Below are 27,748 nucleotides of genomic sequence, written 5' to 3'. Positions count from 1 at the left end.
GGTGGAGTGGAGGACAATTGTGAGGAGAGAGGAGAAGGAGAAGTAGAAGACGAGGCTGGACGGTGAGAGCCTGCAGTGTGGCTTTGTGTGTTCCGTTGCTCCCACTGGGCTCGGTGATGGCTGCTCATGTGCCTTCTTAAGGCGGTCGTCCCTAGGTGAGTATTGGGCTTACCGCGACTAACGCGTTGACTGCAAAGATTGCAGATGGCAACGCTATTGTCAGCAGCGGACACGTTAAAAAAAGCCCACACTGCGGAGCCATGTGCCGGTGTCCTGGGAGCGCCAGATGTGACCGTACATGGTCGATGACTCGCTCCTGATACATTTGCAGTCTGCTTTGTCCCTGCTGTGCAATGTAAGTCATTGCTGCTTCTCCTCCCTATCTGCTGGTCCATATCTCCCTCTGAACTCCCCTCCTCTTCCTCTCTTGTGGGCACCCACGTGACATCACTAGACACGTCATCATCAACGTCACCTTCCCCACCGCTATAAGTAGAGATCTCGGAGTAGGCAGCAACACCGGGGACCAACCTCCTCCTTGGGCTGATCTGGGTACTGGCGTCAGACTGCTGAGTAGCGCTTGTTGCTACCTCCTCTTCCTGATCCAATACCAAGAGTGGCTGCGCATCAGAAATGTCCTCTTGATATGGATCGGAAAATAATTCCAGTGACTCAAGCGGAAGGTATGTGGTGGTGGTGGTGGTGGTCGTGTTGTTGGTGGTAGTGTCTTTGGGGGTGCACATAGCAGAGAGTGAAGAAGAGGGTGCAGATCGAGAGGATGAGGAGGGTGCAGAAGAGTAAGGCTGAGCGAGCCACTCAACCAAGTCTGGTGCATCCTTTAAAGTAATTGAACGCACCTTCTGCAACTTCCCACTTTGGCTCAAGCCTGTTGCTCCTGCCCTACCCCTACCACCCCTGCGGAAGGGCCTGCCTCTTCCTCTGCATGTCATTTTTTAAATGACCCTGTGACAAAACTCTTAGTCCCTATACCGCTGAAGGACTGCTGCAGTATAGGTGAGCGGTCAGCAGTGGTGCACGTCAACCCTATCTATTGTGGACCTATAGCGGTCCTTACAGAACAGCAGACTGTACCGCACTCAAGCCTATGTACCGTAGCACCCTATACCAAGTTACCAGTCCTTATAAGAACTTTTGTGGACCAAGCAGGTTGTGTATTAGTGTTTAGCAGACTGTACGTCAGTCCCTATACCGCTGAAGGACTGCTGCAGTATAGGGCAGCGGTCAGCAGTGGTGCACGTCAACCCTATCTATTGTGGACCGATAGCGGTCCTTACAGAACAGCAGACTGTACCGCACTCAAGCCTATGTACCGTAGCACCCTATACCAAGTTACCAGTCCTTATAAGAACTTTTGTGGACCAAGCAGGTTGTGTATTAGTGTTTAGCAGACTGTACGTCAGTCCCTATACCGCTGAAGGACTGCTGCAGTATAGGGCAGCGGTCAGCAGTGGTGCACGTCAACCCTATCTATTGTGGACCGATAGCGGTCCTTACAGAACAGCAGACTGTACCGCACTCAAGCCTATGTACCGTAGCACCCTATACCAAGTTACCAGTCCTTATAAGAACTTTTGTGGAACAAGCAGGTTGTGTGTTAGTGATTAGCAGACTGTACGTCAGTCCCTATACCGCTGAAGGACTGCTGCAGTATAGGGCAGCGGTCAGCAGTGGTGCACGTCAACCCTATCTATTGTGGACCGATAGCGGTCCTTACAGAACAGCAGACTGTACCGCACTCAAGCCTATGTACCGTAGCACCCTATACCAAGTTACCAGTCCTTATAAGAACTTTTGTGGAACAAGCAGGTTGTGTGTTAGTGATTAGCAGACTGTACGTCAGTCCCTATACCGCTGAAGGACTGCTGCAGTATAGGTGAGCGGTCAGCAGTGGTGCACGTCAACCCTATCTATTGTGGACCTATAGCGGTCCTTACAGAACAGCAGACTGTACCGCACTCAAGCCTATGTACCGTAGCACCCTATACCAAGTTACCAGTCCTTATAAGAACTTTTGTGGACCAAGCAGGTTGTGTATTAGTGTTTAGCAGACTGTACGTCAGTCCCTATACCGCTGAAGGACTGCTGCAGTATAGGGCAGCGGTCAGCAGTGGTGCACGTCAACCCTATCTATTGTGGACCGATAGCGGTCCTTACAGAACAGCAGACTGTACCGCACTCAAGCCTATGTACCGTAGCACCCTATACCAAGTTACCAGTCCTTATAAGAACTTTTGTGGACCAAGCAGGTTGTGTATTAGTGTTTAGCAGACTGTACGTCAGTCCCTATACCGCTGAAGGACTGCTGCAGTATAGGGCAGCGGTCAGCAGTGGTGCACGTCAACCCTATCTATTGTGGACCGATAGCGGTCCTTACAGAACAGCAGACTGTACCGCACTCAAGCCTATGTACCGTAGCACCCTATACCAAGTTACCAGTCCTTATAAGAACTTTTGTGGAACAAGCAGGTTGTGTGTTAGTGATTAGCAGACTGTACGTCAGTCCCTATACCGCTGAAGGACTGCTGCAGTATAGGGCAGCGGTCAGCAGTGGTGCACGTCAACCCTATCTATTGTGGACCGATAGCGGTCCTTACAGAACAGCAGACTGTACCGCACTCAAGCCTATGTACCGTAGCACCCTATACCAAGTTACCAGTCCTTATAAGAACTTTTGTGGAACAAGTGAGTTGTGAATGTTTAGCAGACTGCAGCAGAAGGGCAGCAGTCAAGTATAATATCCTTTCTATATTTGGAAGAAAGAATATTATACATGTACAAGCCTATTACTGTACCACTGATACCAGTCCTGAAAAGAACCTTTGTGGAACTAATAATAACAGCAAGTCTTTAAAATTACCCTCACTGCCTGACAACACTGCTTCCTTCCTGTCCCTATACAAATTGGCAAAAAAAGAGAACGATTAGTGGTTACTGGAACAGCTCTTTTGTGGACCTTGATAGTAACAGCTAATGATGATGATGATGATGATGATGATGAAAGACTAATCTGGCTGTCCCTGTAGCATACACCGTCCTTTCCCTTTCTCTAAACTAACAAAAGACACTCAGGCTGCTGCAAGAATCAGCAGCACAGCAAACCTATCAACACCTAACACCTATACCAGTCCTGAAAAGAACTTTTGTGTACCAAATAGCTAGTGGTTTATCTCTCCCTACTCCACACAGGAACCTGTCCCTATCGTAACAGAAGAAAGAATGTAAAATGGCCACCGGATCGGGTGTATTTATAGGTTAGGGGGAATGTACAAGTGTCCATGTGCTGTCATGTCTCAATTGGCTGTCCTGTATCACATGATAAACGTGTCACCAAAGGTTAAAGTTCTTGTATACATTAAACACGTAAGTCCGCCGCGGCGAACGACGGAAAAAGGCGTTCGAACGTGCGGACCGCGAATGTCGGAAATTCGCCGCGAAACGACCGCCGGGCGAACCGTTCGGCCATCACTAATCTTCAGTGTCTGAGTTTAACAATTGGGCGATTTCGGCATCAAGCACGCCCGTATCCCTCTCATCATTCTCATCAGTATCCGAGTCAGTCTCGTTGCTGTCATCGGTACCGGTACTTAGCTGTTCAGTGATAATTCCGGACTTCTTGAAAGCTCGGATTACACTGGTGACTGATACCTTCGCCCAGGCATCCACGATCCACTGGCAGATAGTGGCGTAACTCGCCCGGCGTTGCCTCCCTGTGTTGGTGAATGTGTGTTCGCCTTCTGTCATCCAATGCTCCCACGCAGCTCGCAATTTAACTTTAAATGACCTGTTGACACCTATATCTAGTGGCTGCAGTTCTTTGGTTAATCCACCCGGAATGATGGCAAGCACCGAATTAGTTTTCTTCACTTGGGCTTTGACAGTATCTGTCAGATGGGCGCGCATGGAGTCACAGACCAATAGGGATGGAGATTCGTGGAAAAAGCCACCCGGTCTCTTGACGTAAACCTCTCTCAGCCACTCACTCATCTTCTCCTCGTCCATCCAGCCCTTCGGGTTAGCCTTGATGATGATGCCAACCGGAAACTTTTCTTTTGGCAGAGTCTTCCTCTTGAAAATTACCATGGGTGGTAGTTTCTGGCCATTAGCCTGGCAACCGAGAACTACAGTGAAGGATGACTTCTCGTTTCCTGTAGTGCGTATAGATACCGTACTGGTCCCTGTTCTCTCGACAGTACGGTTTACAGGGATATCAAAGGTAAGGGGGACCTCGTCCATGTTGGTGATGTGCTCTGGCCGGATCTTCTGTTCATTGATCTTGTTCTTGCAGTAGGTACGGAAAATGGCCAGCTTTTCTTCGTAATCCTTTGGCAGTTGCTGTGACATAGTGGTTCTTGTGCGGATAGAGAGATTCCGCCTTTTCATGAAACGGAAGCACCAAGAGGGACCTCCTCGAAAGTCGTTGATCTCCATGTCGCGTGCGATCGCTGTTGCTTTGAGTCGAATAGAGACAGTAGAGACACTTCTAATTGCGGTTCTCTGTTCAATAACCCACTGTTCAATTTTGTCCTCCAACTGTGGCCATCTTGCTTTGTTTCCTCGGAAACTCAGTTTGGTCTTCTTTACCTGGCGCAGGGCATCTTCTTGCTTCCTCCACTTCCGTACCATTGATTCATTAATGTTGAATTCTCTCGCAGCTACTCTATTTTCATGCTCTACTGCATGACTGATGGCTGGAGTTCTTTGGTTAATGCACCCGGAATGATGGCAAGCACCGAATTAGTTTTCTTCACTTGGGCTTTGACAGTATCTGTCAGATGGGCGCGCATGGAGTCACAGATCAATAGGGATGGAGATTTGTGGAAAAAGCCACCCGGTCTCTTACCGTAAACCGACGTACCGTAAACCTCTCTCAGGTTGTTCTACTGCGTGACTGATAGCGATGAGTTTGAAATCCGCATCATAAGCATGTCTCTTAACAGGAGCCATTTTTGGGGCAGCGGGTATACCGTAGAAAATGAACGAATTAATGCACACACCTCCTGACTAAGATGGCCGTAATGCCCAATCCAAGCAGTGCAGCTTCCTAGCTTTGGTAATCCCACGAAGCTGCACTGCTTGGATTGGGCATTACGGCCATCTTAGTCAGGAGGTGTGCGCATTCATTCGTTCATTTTCTACGGTATACCCGCTGCCCCAAAAATGGCTCCTGTTAAGAGACATGCTCACTAAGCGGATTTCAAACTCATCGCTATCAGTCACGCAGTAGAACAACCTGAGAGAGGTTTACGGTACGTCGGTTTACGGTAAGAGACCGGGTGGCTTTTTCCACAAATCTCCATCCCTATTGATCTGTGACTCCATGCGCGCCCATCTGACAGATACTGTCAAAGCCCAAGTGAAGAAAACTAATTCGGTGCTTGCCATCATTCCGGGTGCATTAACCAAAGAACTCCAGCGATGTCAACAGGTCATATATAAGGCGCACCGCATTATAAGGCGCACGGTCGATTTTGTGAGAAAATTTAGGCTTTTAAGTGCGCCTTATAGTCCGAAAAATACGGTAATAGAAAATGTTAGCTGAAATGTGGTGTTTCCAAACCTGCAATTGTGAAAGCTGCCACTGAATTCTATGTAATGATCTTCATGTGGGAGATATAAACACAAAACAAGTGAACGCTTTGATGGAATCCAGACACCCTGTTGGGTATCTCCACCAAGAAGCTGCTTCCCAAGTTCAGGAACATAGTCTGGCTATAGTTACCCCAATAACAAGGCAGTACCAGTTTTGGAGTAAACCAGAATAACTGTTTATTTGAACAAGAATACAGGCTTTTATACACTTGAGAAGGGCATTCCTCCCTCCTGATCAGACTACCCCAACAATAGAAACTGCACACAGGAATATAATTACCACAACTTACATATACTATACACATTACACTAATTAGCTACCTGGGTGACACAAAGGTCTGACCTTCCATGTCAGACTTGTTGTCTCCTAGCTCACAAACTACAATACACATTATCATAAGTATTCTGGATTTTTAAAGCAATTGTTTACATGATTAAGTAAACAGTACCAATGCATTTCTTAACTCTATTTCTAAATAATGTTAACTGGCTTTTATCCACTTGCCAACCGGCGACATACCCGTACATCGCTAGATTTCAAGTGATAAGCATCATCCTGGTATCGTTTCTTAGAACTGTCAGTTCTCTTGTAAAAGCAATCTTAGTGGCTAACTAGCCACTGGATTATGTTATAAGCAGCGGGAGGGGTTGCCCCCCCCCCCACCGCTTTTCGCAACTTCATCTGGGTCATTGTTTTTTTTTTTTTATAAACAAAAAAATACTGAACTTTTTAAAAATATATATATTTTTTATACTTTTTTATAAAACATATCCAATAAAATCTAATTTCTTCATAAATTTGGGACAAAATGTATTCTGCTACATGTCTTTGTTAAAAATTAAACTGTGTTTTTGGGGACACTAGTATAGTCTGATCATGATCAAATTACTGATCCGTGCAGGCACAATACTAGTAAAGGTGGAAATTACTGCATAGTGTGACTGAAATAGTGTGGTGAGCAATCTGGCACTAACAGACACAGGCTGGGAGGAACACTAACTGACTGACACTGATGTTGCTAGTGATACTAATAAAGTGATCAGTGATAATACTGTACACTATACTAACAGGGCCGGGACAAGGGGTGGGCAGGAGGGACGGCTGCCCCTGGCCTAATGGTTTATTGCAGGGGTAGGGGGCACCCTGACCCTAACCCTAAGGGAAAGGGGGGCGCAGTTTAGCATCATTGCCCTGGATGACCTTGTCCTAGTACTGGCGGCAAGCGGTTAAACACACGTATTTGCCATAACTGAATATTGTCGGCTTGAACTGAACATCTCCTTTTGCAAAGAGCAGTCTGTGTTTTTTTCCAATGTGCTCTGCAGTTGTTTGTATTGACTTTTCGACTTGTAACCTGAAATCCTCTTTATATGTTGCCAGAGTGTTCTATTGTAAACAAAGGTCTAAAAGAAAAAAAAAAAAAAGAAGAAAAAAAGAAGGATTATTAACTTCACACAACACACAGGCAGCTTACTACATGTTCACTCATGTGATATCTCTCTGACACCACTTAAAGTGGTTGTATACTCGATTTTTAAACTTTTACCTACAGGAAAGCCTATAATAAGGCTTACCTGTAGGTAAAAAAAAATCTCCTAAACCTGTACGGTTTAGGAGATATCCCCCTCGGTATGCGCCGCTGACTGCAGCGGCACATGCGCACAAGGGGATTCTCGGCCTGAAAATCCGGCAGTGGCCGGCGGCCGGAATGAAATCTCCCGCGCGCGTGACGATATCACAGCGATATCACAGCGCCGGAGCCGCGATACCCGGAAGAAACGCTGAGGGAGCATATCAGCTCCCTCGGTGTGGATCGGGCCAGATGTCGGGGCCTCGTTCTAAGGTAAGTATTTCATAATGAGCTAGTATGCGGTGCATACTAGCTCATTATGCCTTTTGCTTTGCAGGTTTAAAAAAAAAATAAAAATAAATGTGCGGGTTTACTACCACTTTAATTGTCTGTTTGAAAACCACAAAATAATCATGGTATAATTTTATCATTTAAACATTTTGACTCACACATTACTTATAATATGCTATATATATATATATATATATATATATATATATATATATATATATATATATATATATATATATATATATATATATATAGTGCACAGTCATGTTGGAACAGGAAGGGGCCATTCCCAAACTGTTCCCACACAAAGTTGGGAGCATGAAATTGTCTATTGGTCTTGGTATGCTGATGCCTTAAAGGGGTTGTAAATCAGATTTTTTTTATCCTAATTCATTCTATGCATTCATATAAATAGCCTGCTGTGTGCAGCAGCCCCCCCCCCCCCCCAAATACTTACCTGAGGTCCCTCTATGTCCAGCGATGCCCATTAGTTTCTCAGCTGTCCGAGATTCTTCCTCCTGATTGGCTAAGACACAGCAGCAGTGCCACTGGCTGCCGCTGCTGTGAATCAAAGTCAGCTAGCCAATCAGGCAAAAGAGGGGGTGGGGATGGGTCGGGCTCTGTGTCTGAATGGACAGGATCTGTGACTCAGATCGGGTGCCCCCATAGAAAGCTGCTTGTTGTGGGGGGCACTGAACAGGAGCGAGGGGCCAGGATCACAGAAGAGGGACCAGAGAAGAGGAGGATCCACTGAAAACGAATCCACTGCAACAGAGCAGGTAAGCATAACATGTTTGTTATTTTTTTTAAGAAAAAAAACATGACTACAATCACTTTAAGTGTTCCCTTTACTGGAACTAAGAGGCCGAGCCCAACCCCTGAAAAACAAACCCACACCATAAACCCCCATCCACCAAATATTTTGGATCAGTACACAAAGCAAGGTCCATAAAGACATGGATGAGTGAGTTTGGGGTCTAGGAACTTGACTGTCCACCACAGAGTCCTGACCTCAACCTGATAGAATGCCTTTTAGAGTGGAGATTGTGAGCCAGGCCTTCTCATCCACATCTGTACCTAACCTCACAAATGTGCTTCTGGAAGAATGGTTAAACATTTCCATAGACACACTCCTAAACCTTGTGGATGGCTTTTCCAGAAGAGTTGAAGCTGTTATAGCTGCAAAGGTGGGCCAACGCAATATTGAACCCTATGGACTAAGACTGGGATGCCATTAAAGTTCATGTGGGTGAAAAGACAGGTGTCCCAATATTTTTGGTAATATAGTGTATATATACAGTATCTCACAAAAGTGAGTACACTCCTCACATTTTTGGAAATATTTTATATCTTTTCATGTGACAACACTGAAGAAATGACACTTTGCTGCAATGCAAAGTAATAAGTGTACAGCTTGTATAACAGTGTACATTTGCTTTTCCTCAAAATAACTCAACACACAGCCCTTAATGTCTAAACCGCTGGCAACAAAAGGGAGTACACCCCTAAAGTGAAAATGTCCAAATTGGACCTAATTAGCCATTTTTCATCCCTGGTGTCATGTGACTCGTTAGTGTTACAAAGTCTCAGGTGTGAATGGGGAGCAGGTATGTTAAATGTGGTGTTATCGCTCACACTCTCTTATACTGGTCACTAGAAGTTCAACATGGCACTTAATGGAAAAAAAACTCTCTGAGGATCTGAAAAAAAAGAATTGTTGCTCTACATAAAGATAACCTAGGCTATAAGAAGATTGACAAGACCCTGAACCTGAGCTGCAGCATGGTGGCCAAGACCATACAGTGGTTTAACAGGACAGATTCCACTCTGAATAGGTCTCGCCATGGTCGACCAAAGAAGTTGAGTGCACGTGCTCAGCATCATATCCAGAGGTTATCTTTGTGAAATAGATGTATGAGTGCTGCCAGCATTGCTGCAGAGATTGAAGGGGCGGGGGGTCAGCTTGTCAGTCCTCAGACCATACACCGCACACTGCATCAAATTGGTCTGCATGGCTGTCATCCCAGAAGGAAGCCTCTTATAAAGATGATACAAGGAAGCCTGCAAACAGTTTGCCGAAGACAAACAGACTAAGGACATGGATTACCAGAACCATTTCCTGTGGTCTGATGAGACCAGGGCAAACGTATTTGGTTCAGATGGTGTCAAGCGTGTGTGGCGGCAACCAGGTGAAGAGTACAAAGACAAGTGTGTGTTGCCTACAGTCAAGCATGGTGGTGAGAGTGTCATGGTCTGGGGCTGCATGAGTGTATAACATACTGAAGCAGAGCAAGATCCCCTCCTTTTGGAGACTGGGCTGTAGGCAGGGCCGCTGATAGAAACCATGGGGCCACGTATGGCCTACCTGACAGGGCCCCCCTCAGCCCCACCCTCAAACCCACCCATGGCCCCGCCCCCTGTCTATAGATCCAGTGAAATGGCTGAGATGGCTGGGAAGGGGTTAATGATGCCAAGAGGTGCCCTGGTCTTAGTTTGTAAACTTACAATCTGTTTATGTGCATTATATTTAATTATGCAACAAAGTCAATATAACTGGCAGGAGATGCAGGGGGGAGGGGGTCAGTCAGTAGAACAATGGACAGAGTCCCCCATTTCACATCAGAGCCCCATCCATCACATCAGAGCCCCCTCCATCACATCAGAGCCACTTCCATCACAGCAGAGCCACCCCCATCACATCAGAGCCACCTCCATCACAGCAGAGCCACCTCCATCACAGCAGAGCCACCTCCATCACAGCAGAGCCACCTCCATCACAGCAGAGCCACCTCCATCACATCAGAGCCACCTCCATCACATCAGAGCCACCTCCATCACATCAGAGCCACCTCCATCACAACAGAGCCACCTCCATCACAACAGAGCCACCTCCATCACATCAGAGCCAATTCCATCACATCAGAGCCAATTCCATCACATCAGAGCCACCTCCATCACAGCAGAGCCACCCCCATCACATCAGAGCCACCTCCATCACATCAGAGCCACCTCCATCACAGCAGAGCCACCTCCATCACAGCAGAGCCACCTCCATCACAGCAGAGCCACCTCCATCACAGCAGAGCCACCTCCATCACAGCAGAGCCACCTCCATCACATCAGAGCCACCTCCATCACAGCAGAGCCACCTCCATCACATCAGAGCCACCTCCATCACAGCAGAGCCACCTCCATCACATCAGAGCCACCTCCATCACACCAGAGCCACCTCCATCACAGCAGAGCCCATGCCATCATATCAGAGCCCCCTCCATCACATCAGAGCCAGCTCCATCACAACAGAGCCCATGCCATCATATCAGAGCCTCCTCCATCACAGCAGAGCCCCCCCCCCCCCATCACAGCAGAGCCCCCTCCTTTACAGCAGAGCACCTGTCAAAATCAGTCCACATTTCAGGTTGGTGGGGGGAGGGGCCCCTCAGGAGGTGTTAGTATCGTTTACATTACAAAACTTTTCTGACTGTTTGTGTTGTGTCTGTGCTTAGAGGCCAGATGCAGTGTCAGTGTGCCTGTTCTAATCTGTGCTCATATAAGAAAACATCCTGCACAGCAGCATGTCTCTTACCACAGATGCTCCTGTCGGAGGCTGCTAATCCTCAGACTTCTCTCCTCCAGCCAATTAGAGCAGGTGTGGTCTGGGGTCTGGAGAGAAGGCAAACTGGAAGCTCTGGACTGGATTATAGAGCTCATCTGGGGTCCTGGGAGACACAAGGTGAATTGGGCCTAGATTCTGTTTCCAGGATTTTGTAATTGAAATATCCAGTGTGTACAATGAGAGCAGGGAGCCACGGCCCCCTGGAGCTAAATACAGGGTTGCTATGGCAACTCCTGCACCCCTTTATGCTATGCCCATGGTATTAACACAACACCCCCCTAAGCTAGTAGGAGCGGCTTAGCGGGGGTGTAAATTATCAAGCTTTTTTTTTCTCCACTGAACTGTCTTTGAAGCTGCATGGGCCCCACGTTGGCCGGGCCCGGTATGACAGGGCTGGTTGTACTGGCTCATTAGCGGCACTGGCTGCAGGGCAGTATTCCAATATGATAATGACCCCATACACACCTCAAGGATGACCACTGCCTTGCTAAAGAAGCTGAGGGTAAAGGTGATGGACTGGCCAAGCATGTCTCCAGACCTAAACCCTATTGAGCATCTGTGGGACATCCTCAAACAGAAGGTGGAGGGGCGCAAGGTCTCTAATAGGGATGAGCTGAGTGTTCGAGTCGTACCCATGTTTCACAGGCAGGGGTCAATTAGGGCTCAGGGGGTTTAGTACATGCCCCACACTATATAAGCCTGCCTGCGCGGCGGTCTGGCGTAGTGTGTTTCGGCTAATAGAGATAGACGGAGAGACAGTGTGTTTATTTCCTCTGAAGCTATTGCGATTACAGTCAGTGTATTGTACAGTGTACACTTGAAGCTACCCCAATTGCTGGTGTTGTTCTGGTCCTATACCACAGGCAGCTGCAGCAGTTACAGTCAGTGTATTGTGCCACCTGCACAGTGTACACCTGAAGCTACACCAATTGCTGGTGTTGTTCTGGTCCTATACCACAGGCAGATGCAGCAGTTACAGTCGGTGTATTGTGCCACTTGCACAGTGTACACCTGAAGCTACCTCAATTGCTGGTGTTGTTCTGGTCCTATACCACAGGCAGCTGCAGCAGGTACAGTCGGTGTATTGTGCCACCTGCACAGTGTACACCTGAAGCTACCCCAATTGCTGGTGTCGTTCTGGTCCTATACCATAGGCAGCTGCAGCAGTTACAGTCGGTGTATTGTGCCACCTGCACAGTGTACACCTGAAGCTACCTCAATTGCTGGTGGTGTTCTGGACCTATACCACAGGCAGCTGCAACAGTTACAGTCGTTGTATTGTGTCCCTGCACAGTGTACACCTAATGCTACCCCAATTGCTGGTGTTGTTCTGGTCCTATACCATAGGCAGCTGCAGCAGGTACAGTCGGTGTATTGTGCCACCTGCACAGTGTACACCTGAAGCTACCCCAATTGCTGGTGTTGTTCTGGTACTATACCACAGGCAGCTGCAGCAGTTACAGTCAGTGTATTGTGCCACCTGCACAGTGTACACCTGAAGCTACCCCAATTGCTGGTGGTGTTCTGGTACTATACCACAGGCAGCTGCAGCAATTACAGTCGGTGTATTGTGCCATCTGCACAGTGTGCATCTAAAGCTACCTCAATTGCCGGTGTTGTTCTGGTCCTATTCCACAGGCAGCTGCAGCAGTTACAGTTGGTGTATTGGGCCACCTGCACAGTGTACACCTGAAGCTACCCCAATTGCTGGTGTTCTTCAGATTCTATACCACAGGCAGGCAGCTGCAGTAATTACAGTCTGTGTAGTGTGTCATCTGCACAATGTGCACCTAAAGCTACCCCAATTGCTGGTGTTCTGCTGATCCTATACCACAGGCACCTCCAGTAATTACAGTTGGTGTATTGTGTCATCTGCACAGTGTGCACCTAAAGCTACCCCAATTGCTGGTGTTCTTAAGATCCTATATCATAGGCAGGCAGCTGCAGTAATTACAGTCGCTGTACTGTGTCATCTGCTCAGTGTGCACCTAAAGCTACTCCGATTGCTGGTGTTCTCATCTCCCTGTAGGCCATTAGTATGTCTGGAAGGCCAACAAGGAGAGGCAGACAGTCACGTCACAAGCCAATAAAAGAGGGCAAGCAGGCTCTGTGTCTAGAGGCCACAGTGCTGGTCGCGGTGCATCCTCATCAGCACGTGGCCATGGGACACGCTTGTCCTTTTTTTCGGCAGCTGGATGTGTTGAGCCGCAACATGATGAAGACTTGGTAGAGTGGATGACCAAACCCTCCTCATCCTCTCTCACCCAGGCTCAGGGTACTGGCAAAGAAACTGCCAACGCAGTCTCTTCCCTCGTCTCAATGGCATCGGTCACTCCTTCCCTAGACCCACCATGTCCTCCTGAGGAATCCCCCGAAATGTGTGAGCACAGCATTGGGTACATGCTCCAGGAGGAAGCCCAGCGTATTGAAGGCTCTGATGATGATACCCAGCTAGAGGAAGGCAGCAGCGTGAGAACGCAGAGAGAGGGGATGCCCAAGAAGGACAGCAATCTGGCAGTCATGTTCCACCAGCTGCAGCATACTGCCAGGTTTGCTCCAGTGATGAGGAGGGAGGGGATGATGAGGTCACTGACTCCACATGGGTGCCTGATAGGAGGGAGGAGGAGGAGGCACATCTCCGAGGCAGGATGCCCACCAGGGGCCAGCTTAAGGGCAGCACACCGACTGAATCACACCGCAGAGCTCCGCCTGTGCAGGGCGCTGCCTCTGCGCATTATTCCAAAAGTTCTTTGGTGTGGGCCTTTTTTGAGACAAGTGAATCAGATGGCACCACTGCTATTTGCAACATATGTCTCAAGCATATCTCGCGTGGACAAAATATCAGCCACTTGGGCACCACATGCTTGACCAGACATATGTTGACCTGCCATGCAGTTTGTTGGCAAGCGTACCTTAAAGACCCACACCTAAGAACAAAGTGGACCTCTCCTTGTTCCTCATCAGCTGGGATCTCCAACCGCCCGATACCTTAAGTCCTCTCTGAAACCTGCACTGAGAGGAATGAAGGTGTAGAATAAGGTGTGTCACAGGCAAGTACTTGCGGGCACTCTGCTAGCAGTACACCGACGTCCGATTGTTCCAGGCAAATTTCCCTGCCCCAGCTGCTGGACCATTGAAAGAAGCTCACTCCCAGCCATCCACATGCCCAGCGGTTGAATACTAGCTGGCTAAATTGCTAGCACTTCAACTGCTGCCTTTTCAGTTGGTATACTCGGCCCCCTTCCGTGAGTTTGTGCAATGTGTGGTTCCTCAGTGGCAGGTTCCCAAACGCCACTTTTTCTCACAGGAAGGCGATTCTGGCTCTCTACCGGCATGTGGAAGGCAATCTCCATGCCTTGTTGGACAAGACGATCAGCGAAAAGGTGCATATTACCACTGACTCATGGTCCAGCAGGCATGGACAGGGATGTTACCTATCTTTCACAGCGCATTGGGTGACTCTTCTAGCAGCTGGGAAGGATGCAGTAGTGTTGGAGGTAGTTCTACCACCACACCTCCAAAATGCTACTACTGGTTGTGACACACCTCTCTCCTCCTTCCCCTCCTCTTCTTCCTCTATGGCCTCTTCCTGTGCTTTGTCTTCGGATGTCCTGAGGCAGGCCACAAAAGTCTGTGTGCATTTCCGCCAGTGCTCAGCTGGCTGAGCTCCAAAAGGAATTGAACCTGCCCAAGAACCGCCTAATCTGTGACATGCCCACCAGGTGGAACTCAACGTTGGCCATGCTGCAGTGGCAGCAAATGCAGCAGAGGGCCATCAATGAGTACCTGTGCGACTACGGCACCAGTGGGCCATCATCAGGGATGCATGTTCTGTCCTGTCACCATTTGAGGAGGCCACAAGGATGGTGAGTGACAGTGCATGCATCGGTGACACTGTACCTCTTGTCCACCTGTTGGAGCACACGCTGCGTGGAATAATGGACAGGGCACTTGAGGCAGAACAGAGGCAGGAAGAGGAGGACTTCCTTGCCTCTCAAGGCCCTCTTTATCCAGACAGTGTTCCTGCTGGCCCGCCGATCACACAGGAAGAGGACGAGGGGGAGGAGGATTGTGTCAGCATGGAGGTGGAGCTGACACTCAGCATCAGCAGTCTTTTAGGGATGATTTACAGTCCCAAGAAACCCATGGACTTGTACGTGGCTGAGAGGAGGTGGCTGCGGATCATGTCATCCTTAGTGACCCAGAGGACTCCGGACTGAATGTTTCAGCTAACCTACGCTGCATGGCCTCCCTGATCCTGCAAAGCCTGCGGAAGGATACTCGTATTCAGCGGATCAAGGAGAGGGATCATTACTGGCTGGCAACTCTCCTTGATCCATGGTACAAGGGTAAGGTTGCTGTCACAGAGGGAGCAGAGGATAAGACATCTCCGGGAGGCCTTGCAGAACGGTCTGTGCAACGCGTTCACAGAGACTGGGAGGTTTCAAATTCCTGGTCCTGGACAATGTGTTGCTGAGGCTTTGATCAATCACAGAAGGAGCGGTGAAGAAGGTGGGCATCTGACCAATGCGTTCAGACAATTTTTTAGTCCACAGCCCCAAGGTATGATTGGTTCCAGCAATCTGCGGTTTTTGTTTTTTTGCGCTATAAGCAAACAAAGAGCATCAATTTTGAAAAAAAATAATATTTTTTAAACATTTTGCTATAATACATATCCAAAAAATAAAAATAAATAAAACTAATTTATTCATGAGTTTAGGCCGATATGTATTCTTCAACATATTTTTGTTAAAAAAAAAATTGCAATAGGCGTATATTGATTGGTTTGTGCAAAAGTTATCGCGTCTACAAACTATGGGATAGATTTAGGGACTTATACTTTTTTATTGCTTTTACTGGTAATGTCAGTGATCTGCGATTTTTAGCAAGACTGCGACATTGCGACAGACAAATCTGATCCCAAATTACACTTTTTGGAGACCAATGAGATTATTAAATTGATCAGTGCATTTTTATAGCACTGATCAATGTATAAACGACATTGGCATGGAAGGGGTTAACACTAGGGGGTGATCAAGGGGTTAACTGTGTTTCCTAGATGTGTTCTAACTGTAGGTGGAGTGGGCTGCCTGAGACATAACAGAAATTAATGTTTCTGATCACTGGGAACAGTAGATCTCTGTCATGTCATCTCTCAGAATGAGGATCTGCCTTATTTACAAAGGCATATCCCCACTCTACCTCTGTACTAGGTGATCGAGGGTCACTGGTGGACATCGAGTCCGCCAGACCCGTGGGCACGCTCCCCCAGCGTGCAGCCAGCTTGAGAGCTCGCCCGGGCTGGCGAAGCCGGCGCCCGCCGGGGGTAAAGGATGAGGGGGGCACAAATTGGCAGGGTCCTACACCCTCCACCACGCTTTCACCCACTTCCAGCATGTGTAGTCCCTCCTCCTCCCCCCCGGCCCACCCCACCTCCCTGTGCCGTTTTAAGGCAGCCATGTCTAGTTGTTTAGCAGCGCTGGCTGGGCGGGGCCTCATCTCGCTTGTCTCGTGCTGCAACCCGATTGGCCCCAGCTCTTCTCTTTCTCCCGGGCACGGGCTGGCTCAGCCCCTGGCCCTTGAACTGTGCAGCGTGCCCTCTGGTGAGAGAAGAAGAGCCAGGGGGAGGTGGCGGAGCAGAGGGTGTCTCGGTGGCACGGTGTGGGGGTACTAGTAGTACTAGTACTTCCTGCGGGGCAGCCTGCTGCACACTAGACATGTGCATTAGTTTTCGTCCGAATGCATTTTCGTCCGAATTTCAGCTATTTTCGTTTTCGTTTTGACAAACTATAACAAAAGCACAAAATCCGAAAAACGAAAGATCCGACATAAATAAATGCTTTATTTTCGTTTTCATTGTTACAACAGTTCGATATAGAATAGGAGATTCGACATGACTCTGACAATAACAATCTGTGTCTATAGAACCTGTGGTCGAATGTGCTTAACCTTACCTCTATTAGTCCAAGATTATATAGAGAAAATATTCGACAGAGAAAAAAGATTTGACAGAGAGAAAAGATTCTGCAAGTTACTGTCCTAAAAAGTGTTTGGGGACCCGGGTCCTGCCCCAGGGGACATGTATCAATGCAAAAGAAAGTTTTAAAAACGGCCGTTTTTTCGGGAGCAGTGATTTTAATAATGATTAAAGTGAAACAATAAAAGTGTAATATTCCTTTAAATTTCGTAGGGGGGGGGTTGTCTATAGTATGCCTGTGAAGGGGCGCATGTTTCCCGTGCTTAGAATTGTCCCTGCACAAAGTGTCATTTATGCAGGAAAAAAAGGCCTTTAAAATCACTCGCAGCTATTATGAATTGTCGGCTCCGTAATACAGAGAACACTCATTGAAAGTCATTGATAAAAAAAAAAATAAAATAAAAAAAAAAAAGCGTGGGGGTCCCCCAAATTCAATTACCAGGCCCTTCAGGTCTGGTATGGATATTAAGGGGAACCCTGCCTCAAATTTAAGAAAAAATTTGACGTGGGTTTCCCCCTAAATATCCATAACCAGACCGCACCCCTCTGATGTAACACAGGCAGGTTTCCGTTACATCAGAGGGGGGCGGGGTCACCCATACGTCACAGGGAACCCCGGGTTTCCCCTTGCGTCGGAGGGGGCGGGGTCAGGTGACGGGTGGCCCCGCCCTCCGTATATAAGAAACGTCAGCCGCCGGAATGCCTGCAGTGTCTCCGTGGAGGAGACAGAAGGATGGAGGATCGCTGCGCTGGATGAGATGAGACATCGCTGGAGAGATATTTTTTTTATTTTTTTATTTTTAATAAAGGAATTTTTCAAAAGTGTGTTTGTTTTATTTAACAATTTTTTACACTTTCTTTGTGAAATGGTAGGGGTACTTTTGTACCCCCTTACCATTTCAAACAGGGGGGGCCGGGATCTGGGGGTCCCCTTGTTAAAGGGGGCTTCCAGATTCTGATAAGCCCCCCGCCCGCAGACCTCCACAACCACCGGCCAGGGTTGTGGGGATGAGGCCCTTGTCCTCATCAACATGGGGACAAGGTGCTTTGAGGGGTCACGGACCCCCAAAGCATCCTCCCAATGTTGAGGGCATGTGGCCTGGTACGGTTCAGGAGGGAGGGGGGGGGCGCTCTCTCGTCCCCCCCTCTTTTCCTGCGGCCTGCCAGGTTGCGTGCTCGGATAAAGGGTCTGGTATGGATTTTTAGGGGGAACCCCACGTCAATTTTTTTTAAATTTGACGTGGGGTTCCCCTTAATATCCATACCAGACCTGAAGGGTCTGGTTATGGATATTTAGGGGGAACCCCACGTCAAATTTTTTCTTAAATTTGAGGCAGGGTTCCCCTTAATATCCATACCAGGCCTGAAGGGCCTGGTAATTGAATTTGGGGGACCCCCACACTTTTTTTATTTATTTATTTATTTATTTTTTTATCAATGACTTTCAATGAGGGTTCTCTGTATTACGGAGCCGACAATTCATAATAGCTGCGAGTGATTTTAAAGGACTTTTTTTCCTGCATAAATGACACTTTGTGCAGGGACAATTCTAAGCACGGGAAACATGCGCCCCTTCACAGGCATACTATAGACAACCCCCCCTACGAAATTTAAAGGAATATTACACTTTTATTGTTTCACTTTAATCATTATTAAAATCACTGCTCCCGAAAAAACGTCCGTTTTTAAAACTTTTTTTTGCATTGATACATGTCCCCTGGGGCAGGACCCGGGTCCCCAAACACTTTTTAGGACAGTAACTTGCAAATTAGCCTTTAAAATTAGCACTTTAGATTTTGAACGTTGGAGTCCCATAGACTTTAATAGGGTTCTAAAGTATGCTATATAGTTAGCTCCGTCGAATCTTCTTTATACATTCGACAGACACCATAAGCCTTCCAAGACAGATTCGACCGTAATTCATGTGGATTTTCGGACGAATGCAATTTTTGAACGAAAAACGAAATAAATAAAAACGAATTTCGGGAGTAACTAAATAAATTAAGTTTTCGGACGAAAACGAAATTCCGAAATGAAATATTTTACTCTGCACATGTCTACTGCACACACCCGCTGGACCTGCTGGCTGCTGAAAGTGAGAAGGAGAGCCGGGCTGGGTGTGTGGGTATGGAGGGAGGAGGAGGAGATGTCCTACAACACGTGTGTGTCTGTGTGTGACTGCAGACACATGACGTCATCGGACATGTCATACACGTCATTGTTCAGTGTAGTGGTCAGCGTGTAGTGGTCAGTGCATAGTGGTAAGTGCGTAGTGGTCAGTGTGTAGGGGTCAGTGTGTAGGGGTCAGTGTGTAGGGGTCAGTGTATAGTGTAGTGGGCAGTGGGGTGTGTAGTGGTCAGTGGAATGTGTAGTGGCCAGTGGTGTGTGTAGTGGTCAGTGTATAGTCCAGTGTAGTGGTCAGTGGGCAGTGTAGTTTTCAGTGGGATGTGTAATGGTCAGTGGGATGTGTAGTGGTCAGTGGGATGTGTATTGATCAGTGGGGTGTTTAGTGGTCAGTGGGGTGTGCAGTGTATAGTGTAGTGGTCATGTGTAGTAGTCAGTGTGTAGTGTAGTGGACAGTGTAGTGGTCAGTGTAGTGGTCAGTGAGGTGAGGATTGTGTAGTGGTCAGTGGGCAGTGTAGTGGTCAGTGTGTAGTGGTCAGTGAGGTGTGTAGTGGTCAGTGTGTAGTGGTCAGTGGGCAGTGTAGTGGGGTGTGTAGTGGTCAGTGGGGTGTGTAGTGTTCAGTGGGTGGTGTAGTAGTCAGTGTAGTAGTCAGTGGGCAGTGTAGTGGTCAGTGGGCAGTATAGTGTTCAGTGGGATGTGGGGTGTGTAGTGGTCAGTGGGGTGTGTAGTGGTCAGTGGAGTGTGTAGTGGTCAGTGGGGTGTGTAGTGGTCAGTATAGTGGTCAGTGGGCAGTGCAGTGTTCAGTGGGGTGTGTAGTGGTCAGTGGGCAGTGTAGTGTTCAGTGTGAAGTGTAGTCTTGAGTGTGCACACTGACCACTACACTACCCACTGACCACTGCACACCCCACTGCCCACTGCCCACTACACACTGCCCACTACACACTACACACTGCCCAAAACACTGTAGTGTAGTGACCAATGTAGGAATCAGGTAGGTCAGTTTAGGAATTGGGTAGGCCAGTACTGTTGTAGAAAGGGAAAGGACCACTACACTATACACTGCCGTGAAGTTGGGTAGGTAGGTCATAACTGAACTGACAATTGTATTTGAATTTACAACTTTGTGACAGTGAGACTCTGGTAGAAACATCAAATGTAAAAAACACATGTAGTGATGCATAAACTAATGTACATTTAGGGCTGGTTCACATATATGCAATGTCCGAAATTGTATATGATTTGCACCACACTGCAGTGCAAATCACATGCGATGTCTGTGCGATGCAAATTCACCCATTCAGGGGGAGGCGCTGATACAGATTCTGGCCACGTGCGCTGGAGACCCTAGGTATGCCTCTGCCCTCTGCGCCTGCGTGAGCCAACGTGCATTGACAGCGATTCATGCAAGGGAGCCAACCTGCTGCAGTACAACTGCGGTGGCTAGTCCTTAGTAGAATTCCAGGTTTACTTCTAATTTGTCATGGTGGAGATTGTGACATCTTCCAACCACCTCTCCATCTCAGCCAGTCTATATACAATAGGAATCTTTGTATATTGAGAAAAATACAAGGTTCCAACTCAATCTACAAGATCAACCAATACAAAGCCAACTCATTCTACACCCAACAACAAAAAGGAAGTATCTCATACTACTGCTGGAACACAGCGACACTTATGTATGTAGCTAATGAAGCCAGGGCATGGAAATAAAATAGTTTGGGCCAGCTTAGCCCAAACAAACTATTTAAAGTGATAGAAAACATAAGATTTTTGCAGTCACTGGGCAGGTTGGCTTTAACACTGAGAGGCCACATTTACTTGTCCACAGGGAACAGTTTTCTGTGCTGAGAGTACTGAGATGTCAAGAGAAGCTCCCAATGCATACTTGCAATCTGGAGCTTCCAACCATGCGACTGCTGTGACAACCAATAACATTGGTCACAAAATTAGAATGCCCACCTTCATCTCCCGGCATTTAGATTCTACCTAAGGAGCTGGGAGGATGTGGCAGCAAGAGGTTAAGTATGGCATTTTGTTCACTAATTCATCTTCAAATAGGTCACAATATGTTAAGTTTGATGTTTAATTGTTAGCATCTATTGTTCTTAAAACAGGAGTTCCTGAGGACTGCGTACTTGGTCCACTTCTCTATTCACTCTATACTGATGATTGTATTGTTACCTATAGCACTAATGCTTTAATTAATTTTGCAGATAATTCAGCAATAGTGGGATTGATATCATCTAGTGACAATGAAGCAGCATATAGACAAGAAGGTCATAGGATGAGTAATACGTTTTAGGTGTTCCTAAATCAGAGGATATGACCTGCAGTAGAAAAATATTTCATATCTGGTCAAGAAAGCTTAGCAGCATCTTTTATTTTTCAAAGGATTTTACGGTGAAACAGACTTTCTCAAGAATTGATGTTAAATTTCTACCACTGTACGATAAAAGAGATTTTATTATGTTGCTGTACAGTTTGGTATTCTAGTTGTACATGGGTTTGTAGAGGGTGGTTAAAATGGTCCAATGGATTATTAGGTCTCCCCTTCCAAGTCTGGAAGATCTCTATTTGAGCCATATTCGCATATCAGCTGCAAATATTATGAGAGATGTTACACATCCTGGTCATTATTTTTTCTCCACACTCCCCTCAGGCAGACTTGATTCAGGCTTGGACTAAAAGGCTACACAATAGTTTTTCCCCCTAAAGATGTAGATGAATTGTCAAAGAAAGGTTTGTTTTAAGTGGGGTTTTTCATGTAGGGATAATTCATGAGGTATACTAGTTGCTGGTTTTAGAATTTATTGTTTTAGTTTTAATTATTTATTATGACTGTATATGGCTGCCATATGATGGACAGTGATGTCAAATTATAGTTTCACTGGACAAAGCTGACCATGAAAAAAAAAATGCAGAGTGGATGAGGATACCAATTTAGTTTTAAGGGAAGATTTCACGTTGAAAAAGTTGAAGAAACTTAAGAAAAGATTCAAAAAAGATAAAAAGCATGAAAATTTGGTTAAAAAAAAGGTAAAATTTTATTCCCAGTACTCGAAAGCCATGTACAGGCGGTTGGACTTTCCGTCAGGAAATGTTCAATGTGAGCTTGTTGTCGGAAAGTCCGACCCTGTGAATGCTCCATCAAACAATTTGCTGTCAGAATTTCCGCAAATATTTGAGAGCAGGTTCTCAAATTTTTCACCAACTTCACTTGTTGTCGCAAGTCCGTCGCACAAAATCTTAGGCATGCTCGAAATCAAGCAGAAGGAGCTGCACTGGCTATCGAACTTCCTTTTTCTTGGCTCATCATACATCTTGTACGTCACCGCGTTCTCATGTTCGGAATTTCCAGCAACATGTGTGTAACAGTGTGTGACCGTGTGTATGCAAGACAAGTTTGAGCCAACATCATTCGGAAAAAAATCCAAGTTTTTGTTGTCAGAAATTGTGTGTGTACGTGAAATTTGGCTTCCAACAAAGTCCTGAAAATACACAGGGATACAAATAACTGATTGTCAGTGGAACTTACTCATCGTTCTCGAGAATGGGAAAGAATGTAGATCACCCCAGCAAAGGGTGGTCATGACAACCTCCTCCTTTTGCAGGATAGTAAGGATTTTATCACATTGTTAAGGCTGGGTTCACACTGCAGCATTCTCCAGCTCAAAGCAGGAGCCCGCTGCATCTCCATTCACTTTCAGGTCCCATTTCAGCCCAAATTTATGGCTGAATTCGGACCTAAAACTGACCAAAAGACGCACAGGAGTCGCTACGGTGATGTGTGAACCGGCTCCATACAGAGTCGGTCATAATCTCCTGCTATGTGAATTGGATGCTGGGAAACAAGCATCCCATTCTCAACAGTGTGAACCCAGCCTAAAGGTCATCCCTTATGAAGACAATAATGTATTCACAACAGTGCAAGTAAACTCCTTGTACACACATATAAAACAAAGAGATGTTGTAAAATCAGTAACATGGAGCCTGGAGGACACATCAAAACGAAAAACAAATGGACTTTATAGTAGAAAGTTTGAAATGTGCCATGGGGAAAATTATTTGTGGCATAGAAGGTAAATTCTATTTTTAGACTAAGGCCTCTTGCACACAGTACTGATGTTTGAACGTCAGCATTTCTGGACGTATTTACTGGCGTTTTTGGCCGTTTTTGAATCCACCTATTTGCATGTATTCACACATATTTGTGTGTATGGGTGCAACATGCTGACTGGGAGGCCTCTGGGTATCACAATGGGCGTAAAATATGTGCAAAGTGTGGCAAACACCTCCATGGCCTAATAGGAGGAAGAGGACATACATAATAAAGAATGGTTTATAGTTGGGGACGTGGCTAGCTGCGGAGCGGAATGGAACCCTGAATCACAAGCTCCATAGCAAGGATATATAGAGTGACACTCAGCAACAGGCTTCTCCCCTCTCCCCGAAAAGTGAAGGGAGAGCAGGGGAACATGAAACGGCATGTTAGGAAGGTGTAATCTGCTGCCACAGACGCACTGCCTGCCTGAATGAATATTTCGGCCCCATGTAGCAGAGTTCCAGGCAAGGTGGCCATAATAAGCTCACAGCCGAACAGCATGACGAACAAATAACGCTCAACCACACCAATAGGAAAATGCAGTGCTGACAGGAATGAGGAACACAGAGGACATGGACAGCCTTCCTCCTCCAGCAACAGATCCAGCAGAGGCACAGCAGGACAGAGGTAAGAGACTCGCCTCATCTCCCTGCAATTCACCTAACAAAATCCCTCAGGCTAAAAAGCACCATGGGAATGCCTCAGGATCCACTTCTCACAGCCCCATGCACCTATCTACTATCTATGCAAATATTCCTGTAACTGACAACGCAGTGTCTGAAAGCATGCTAAAATCAATGCTGCTCACCTTGCAGAAAGATTTACACAGGGAGCTGAAGATATCTCTATCCCAGGTATATGACAGGCTGGACTGCCTAGAAGATAGAGCAGACATGACAGAAGAGCATATATCGGAAATGAGCAAAGCCCACAATGACCTTCTTAATGCACATGGTCATCACTCGGATAAGATTCAAAAAATGTAATTGAAATTGGCAGACCTCGAGGACAGGTCCAGAAGAAACAATATAGAATTCAGAAGAATCCCAGAATCAGTGCCACCCAATGAGCTCAAAAAATATCTACAACAGCTCTTTGTCACCCTGCTCCCTAATCTCCCTCCCACGACCTGCTCATTGATCGCGCACACAGAATCGCAAAACCAGATCACTTGCCAGGGGAGACACCTAGAGATGTCCAGGCCAGAATCCACTTCTTCCGCATAAAGGAACAATTCCTTTACATGGCTAGGAATCTCAGACCCCTACCAGCACCCTACTCTGAAATATCTCTCTTTGTGAATCTGTCACCAGCTTCAAAGGAATTACGTAGAGCATATACCCCATCACCTCATTTCTACAGGTAATGAAAATCGCATATCATTAGGGATACCCCACTAAGCTTCTGCTTACCTACCAGCAAAAAATTGTCCCAATTTTATCTCCTAAAGATGGATATAAAAAACTGACTAACTGGGGCCTATTATCCATTCCTGCGACCTCTCACAGATCACGCAATCAGGATACCTCTACATTTTCATCCTCTCCTCCTCATCAACCAAAATAGGCAGATAAAGGCAGTTACCCTAAGGTTACTGATCCTCAGCTTAGAAATATCCTGCTTGGGCAAGCTATCTGTTTCCACCTTCTCACAAATTTATAGTGTGCCAAGCACACTAAATTAATCATTCGCTTATAATTCCTCACACAGTATATTCTCTGTGAACTTTCTCTATTGTTTCTCTTTTGAGGATATATATGCTAGTGTGAAGTGTCTTTACTGAACGTTCATAATTCGTTCTTGTTACACTCTGAGTTGAAACGATTGTTTCTCTTTTTTTCAGATAGCAAGAGTTATTAAATCAATTGTCATTTGTCAACTTTTAAAGAATACTATTGACTAATAATTAATCACGTCTGCAATCAGCTGTATACAATACTACAGTCATGCTCAGCACCTGCAAGCGAAACCCCAACCACCTGAAATGATGTCACTCAATGTAACATCTATTAATGCCAAAGGGCTTAACTCCCCTTTTAAGAGAAATCTTATATGGAAAGAAGCATATAAAACACATAAAAAATACACTCACTACTTCTTCTCCAAAAACAACAAAAAGAAATGTGGGGTAATGATAGCTATTCGTACCAAAGTCTCCTTTGTCCCACATCACGTAGACACAGACAATGAAGGCAGATTTATAATCCTATCCGCCACCATTGATAGTCACCCCATGACTCTGGTGAATGTCTATTTGCCCAATAATTCTCAAAGAAAATTCTACAAAAAACTGGAACCCTACAAAAACAGCACATTAATCATCTCAAAACTATTAGCCCTCCGACTCTCCACGGTTATGAATCAGTTGATACATATAGATAAAGTCGGCTTCATTCCGGGTAGACAAACATCAGATGGGACCTGGCGGTTTATAGACATTATTCAATGGGTAGAACACAATTGAATGCCTTCTCTGCTCCATTCTTTGGATGCAGAGAAGGCATTCCACAGGGTACAATGGACCTACCTAGAGGCAGTCCTACATAAGTTTGGCATTGTGGGAACACTCCTAGATGCCATATACCTGCCATATATTGACCTATACACATCCCCAAGTGCAAAAGTGTGGACCTCGGGTGTACCATCCAACTCTTAATATTACAAACAGTACAAGACAGGGCGGCCCACTGTCACCATTAACCTTCACCATAATCATGGAACCATCCCAGCGGATTCGCTCTGAGTCTCAAGTTAAAAGGTATAAAAATCGGTGCCACTGAACATAAAATCAGTCTTTATGCAGACGACATGATAATAGCTATCACTGATCCAAAACACTCCCTAACCGAGATCCAACATATTCTTGACCAGTTCAGTGCATTATCTTTGTATATAGTAAAGCATAGCAAGTCTTTTATGTTGGCGATAGGCTTAGATAAACTAACCATACAGTACATTTCAAAACACTCTTCATTTTCATGGTCAAAAGACTCATCTCTATCCTATTTAGAAAACCACCTGATCTCACCTAGAGAAAACCTTTTGTACACAAATTTGGCAGAGAAATTTGTAGAAAAGCTAAAAAGAATATCTAATGACATACACCACCCCTTTGTATCATGGGCTGGTAGAATTGCTTTAACTAAAATGTTCATGCTCTCACATATTTGATTTGTTTTCCGCGTGTTACCAGTACCATTCCTTTCAATGCAACTACGGACTCTCCAATCAACTCCTTTATTTGGTAGCACAAATGGGCCAGGATAAAAAACACAATCTAACAACCCCAACACGAATGGGGGGATTGGGAGCTCCCAACGTAAACCTATATTATAAGGCAGTATTTTGAATCAACTCAAACTCAAATCTACTTCCTCCAACTGGACACAAATAGAGTCAATGGTGCTGGCAAAGGACCCAAAACTATACTGTGCCTCGCTTTTTGCCCCCATCCCCAAACACTTCCCATTGGACACAATCCCTGAGAGTCTGAACATCTATACTAGACATGTGCGCACTGAAATATTTTGTTTTGGAATTTAGTTTTCGTCCAAAAAATACATTTCTTTAGTTACACCCGAAATTCTTTTTTATTTATTTTGTTTCGTTAAAAAATGCATTTTTTTGAAAATCCAAAATAATTAAGGTCAAATGTGTCATTGAAGGCTTATGGTGTCTGTCGAATGTTCTAAGACGATTCGACGGAGCAGCTAAACTGTATGATGCCGCAATCATACATTTCCGGTCGATTGTTCCACCTACAAGCTATAGTAGATTTCTAATGTTGTATGACACTAGTAATAATCATATTTATTAATTATTAATACTAGTCAACCAACGTTAGAATTCTTCTATAGACTCTGGGTGGAGCATTTGACCATAAATGTCCGCTCGCGGCTACTGCTTCCTTGGACTAATAAATAGAGTTAAGTTAGGCACATTCAACCTTTTTTGCTATTGTCTTTATAATGTTGAATCTTTTCTCTTTATGTAGAATAATCTTGAACCAATAGAGCTAAGGTTAGGCACATTTGACCACAGGTTCGATGGACACCGATCGCTATTGTCAGCGTCATATCGAATCTCCTATCTATATCGAACTGTTGTTACAACAAAACGAAAATAAAGCATTTGTTTATGTCCAATCGTTCGGTTTTCGGATTCTGCATGTTCGTTATCATTTGTTAAAATAACGAAAATACCAAATGCACATGTCTAATCTATACCTCAAATGTTGAAGGGAGTACCCCATACTGTACTAAAACACATCTCAACCCTAACCCTCTCACTCATTCTCCCAGACCTCCTACTACGCCCTTGGATTGATGCAGGTCTTCATACCATTGGACACCTCTTCACTGTGTCCTGTTTAATGTCATTTGAAAGCCTTCAAGCTATATTCAGTATCTCACAAAGAACTTTCTATATATACTTTAGGATCAGGTCTTTACTCAAT

General features: G+C 45.9%; 1 protein-coding gene across 1 annotated transcript in view; it reads right to left on the bottom strand.

Annotated features, from left to right (window-relative positions):
• Positions 1-5,791: 5,791 nt before the first annotated feature.
• The window catches only part of LOC143988160 (putative cation-transporting ATPase 13A5), a 240,005-nt gene continuing 218,048 nt past the window's right edge, over positions 5,792-27,748 (bottom strand). Inside the window, exon 27 of the mRNA XM_077487487.1 lies at positions 5,792-7,014. Coding sequence (XP_077343613.1) covers positions 6,838-7,014 — 177 coding nt within the window. The 3' untranslated portion in view covers positions 5,792-6,837. The remainder of the gene's footprint in view (positions 7,015-27,748) is intronic.

Source organism: Lithobates pipiens, unplaced genomic scaffold, assembly GCF_037356315.1.
Source record: "Lithobates pipiens isolate NorthernLeopardFrog02 unplaced genomic scaffold, aLitPip1_a1.2 Scaffold_18, whole genome shotgun sequence".
NCBI lineage: Eukaryota > Metazoa > Chordata > Amphibia > Anura > Ranidae > Lithobates > Lithobates pipiens.
Note: the sequence above shows the minus strand (reverse complement) of the source record. Positions and strands in the feature narration are given on the sequence as shown.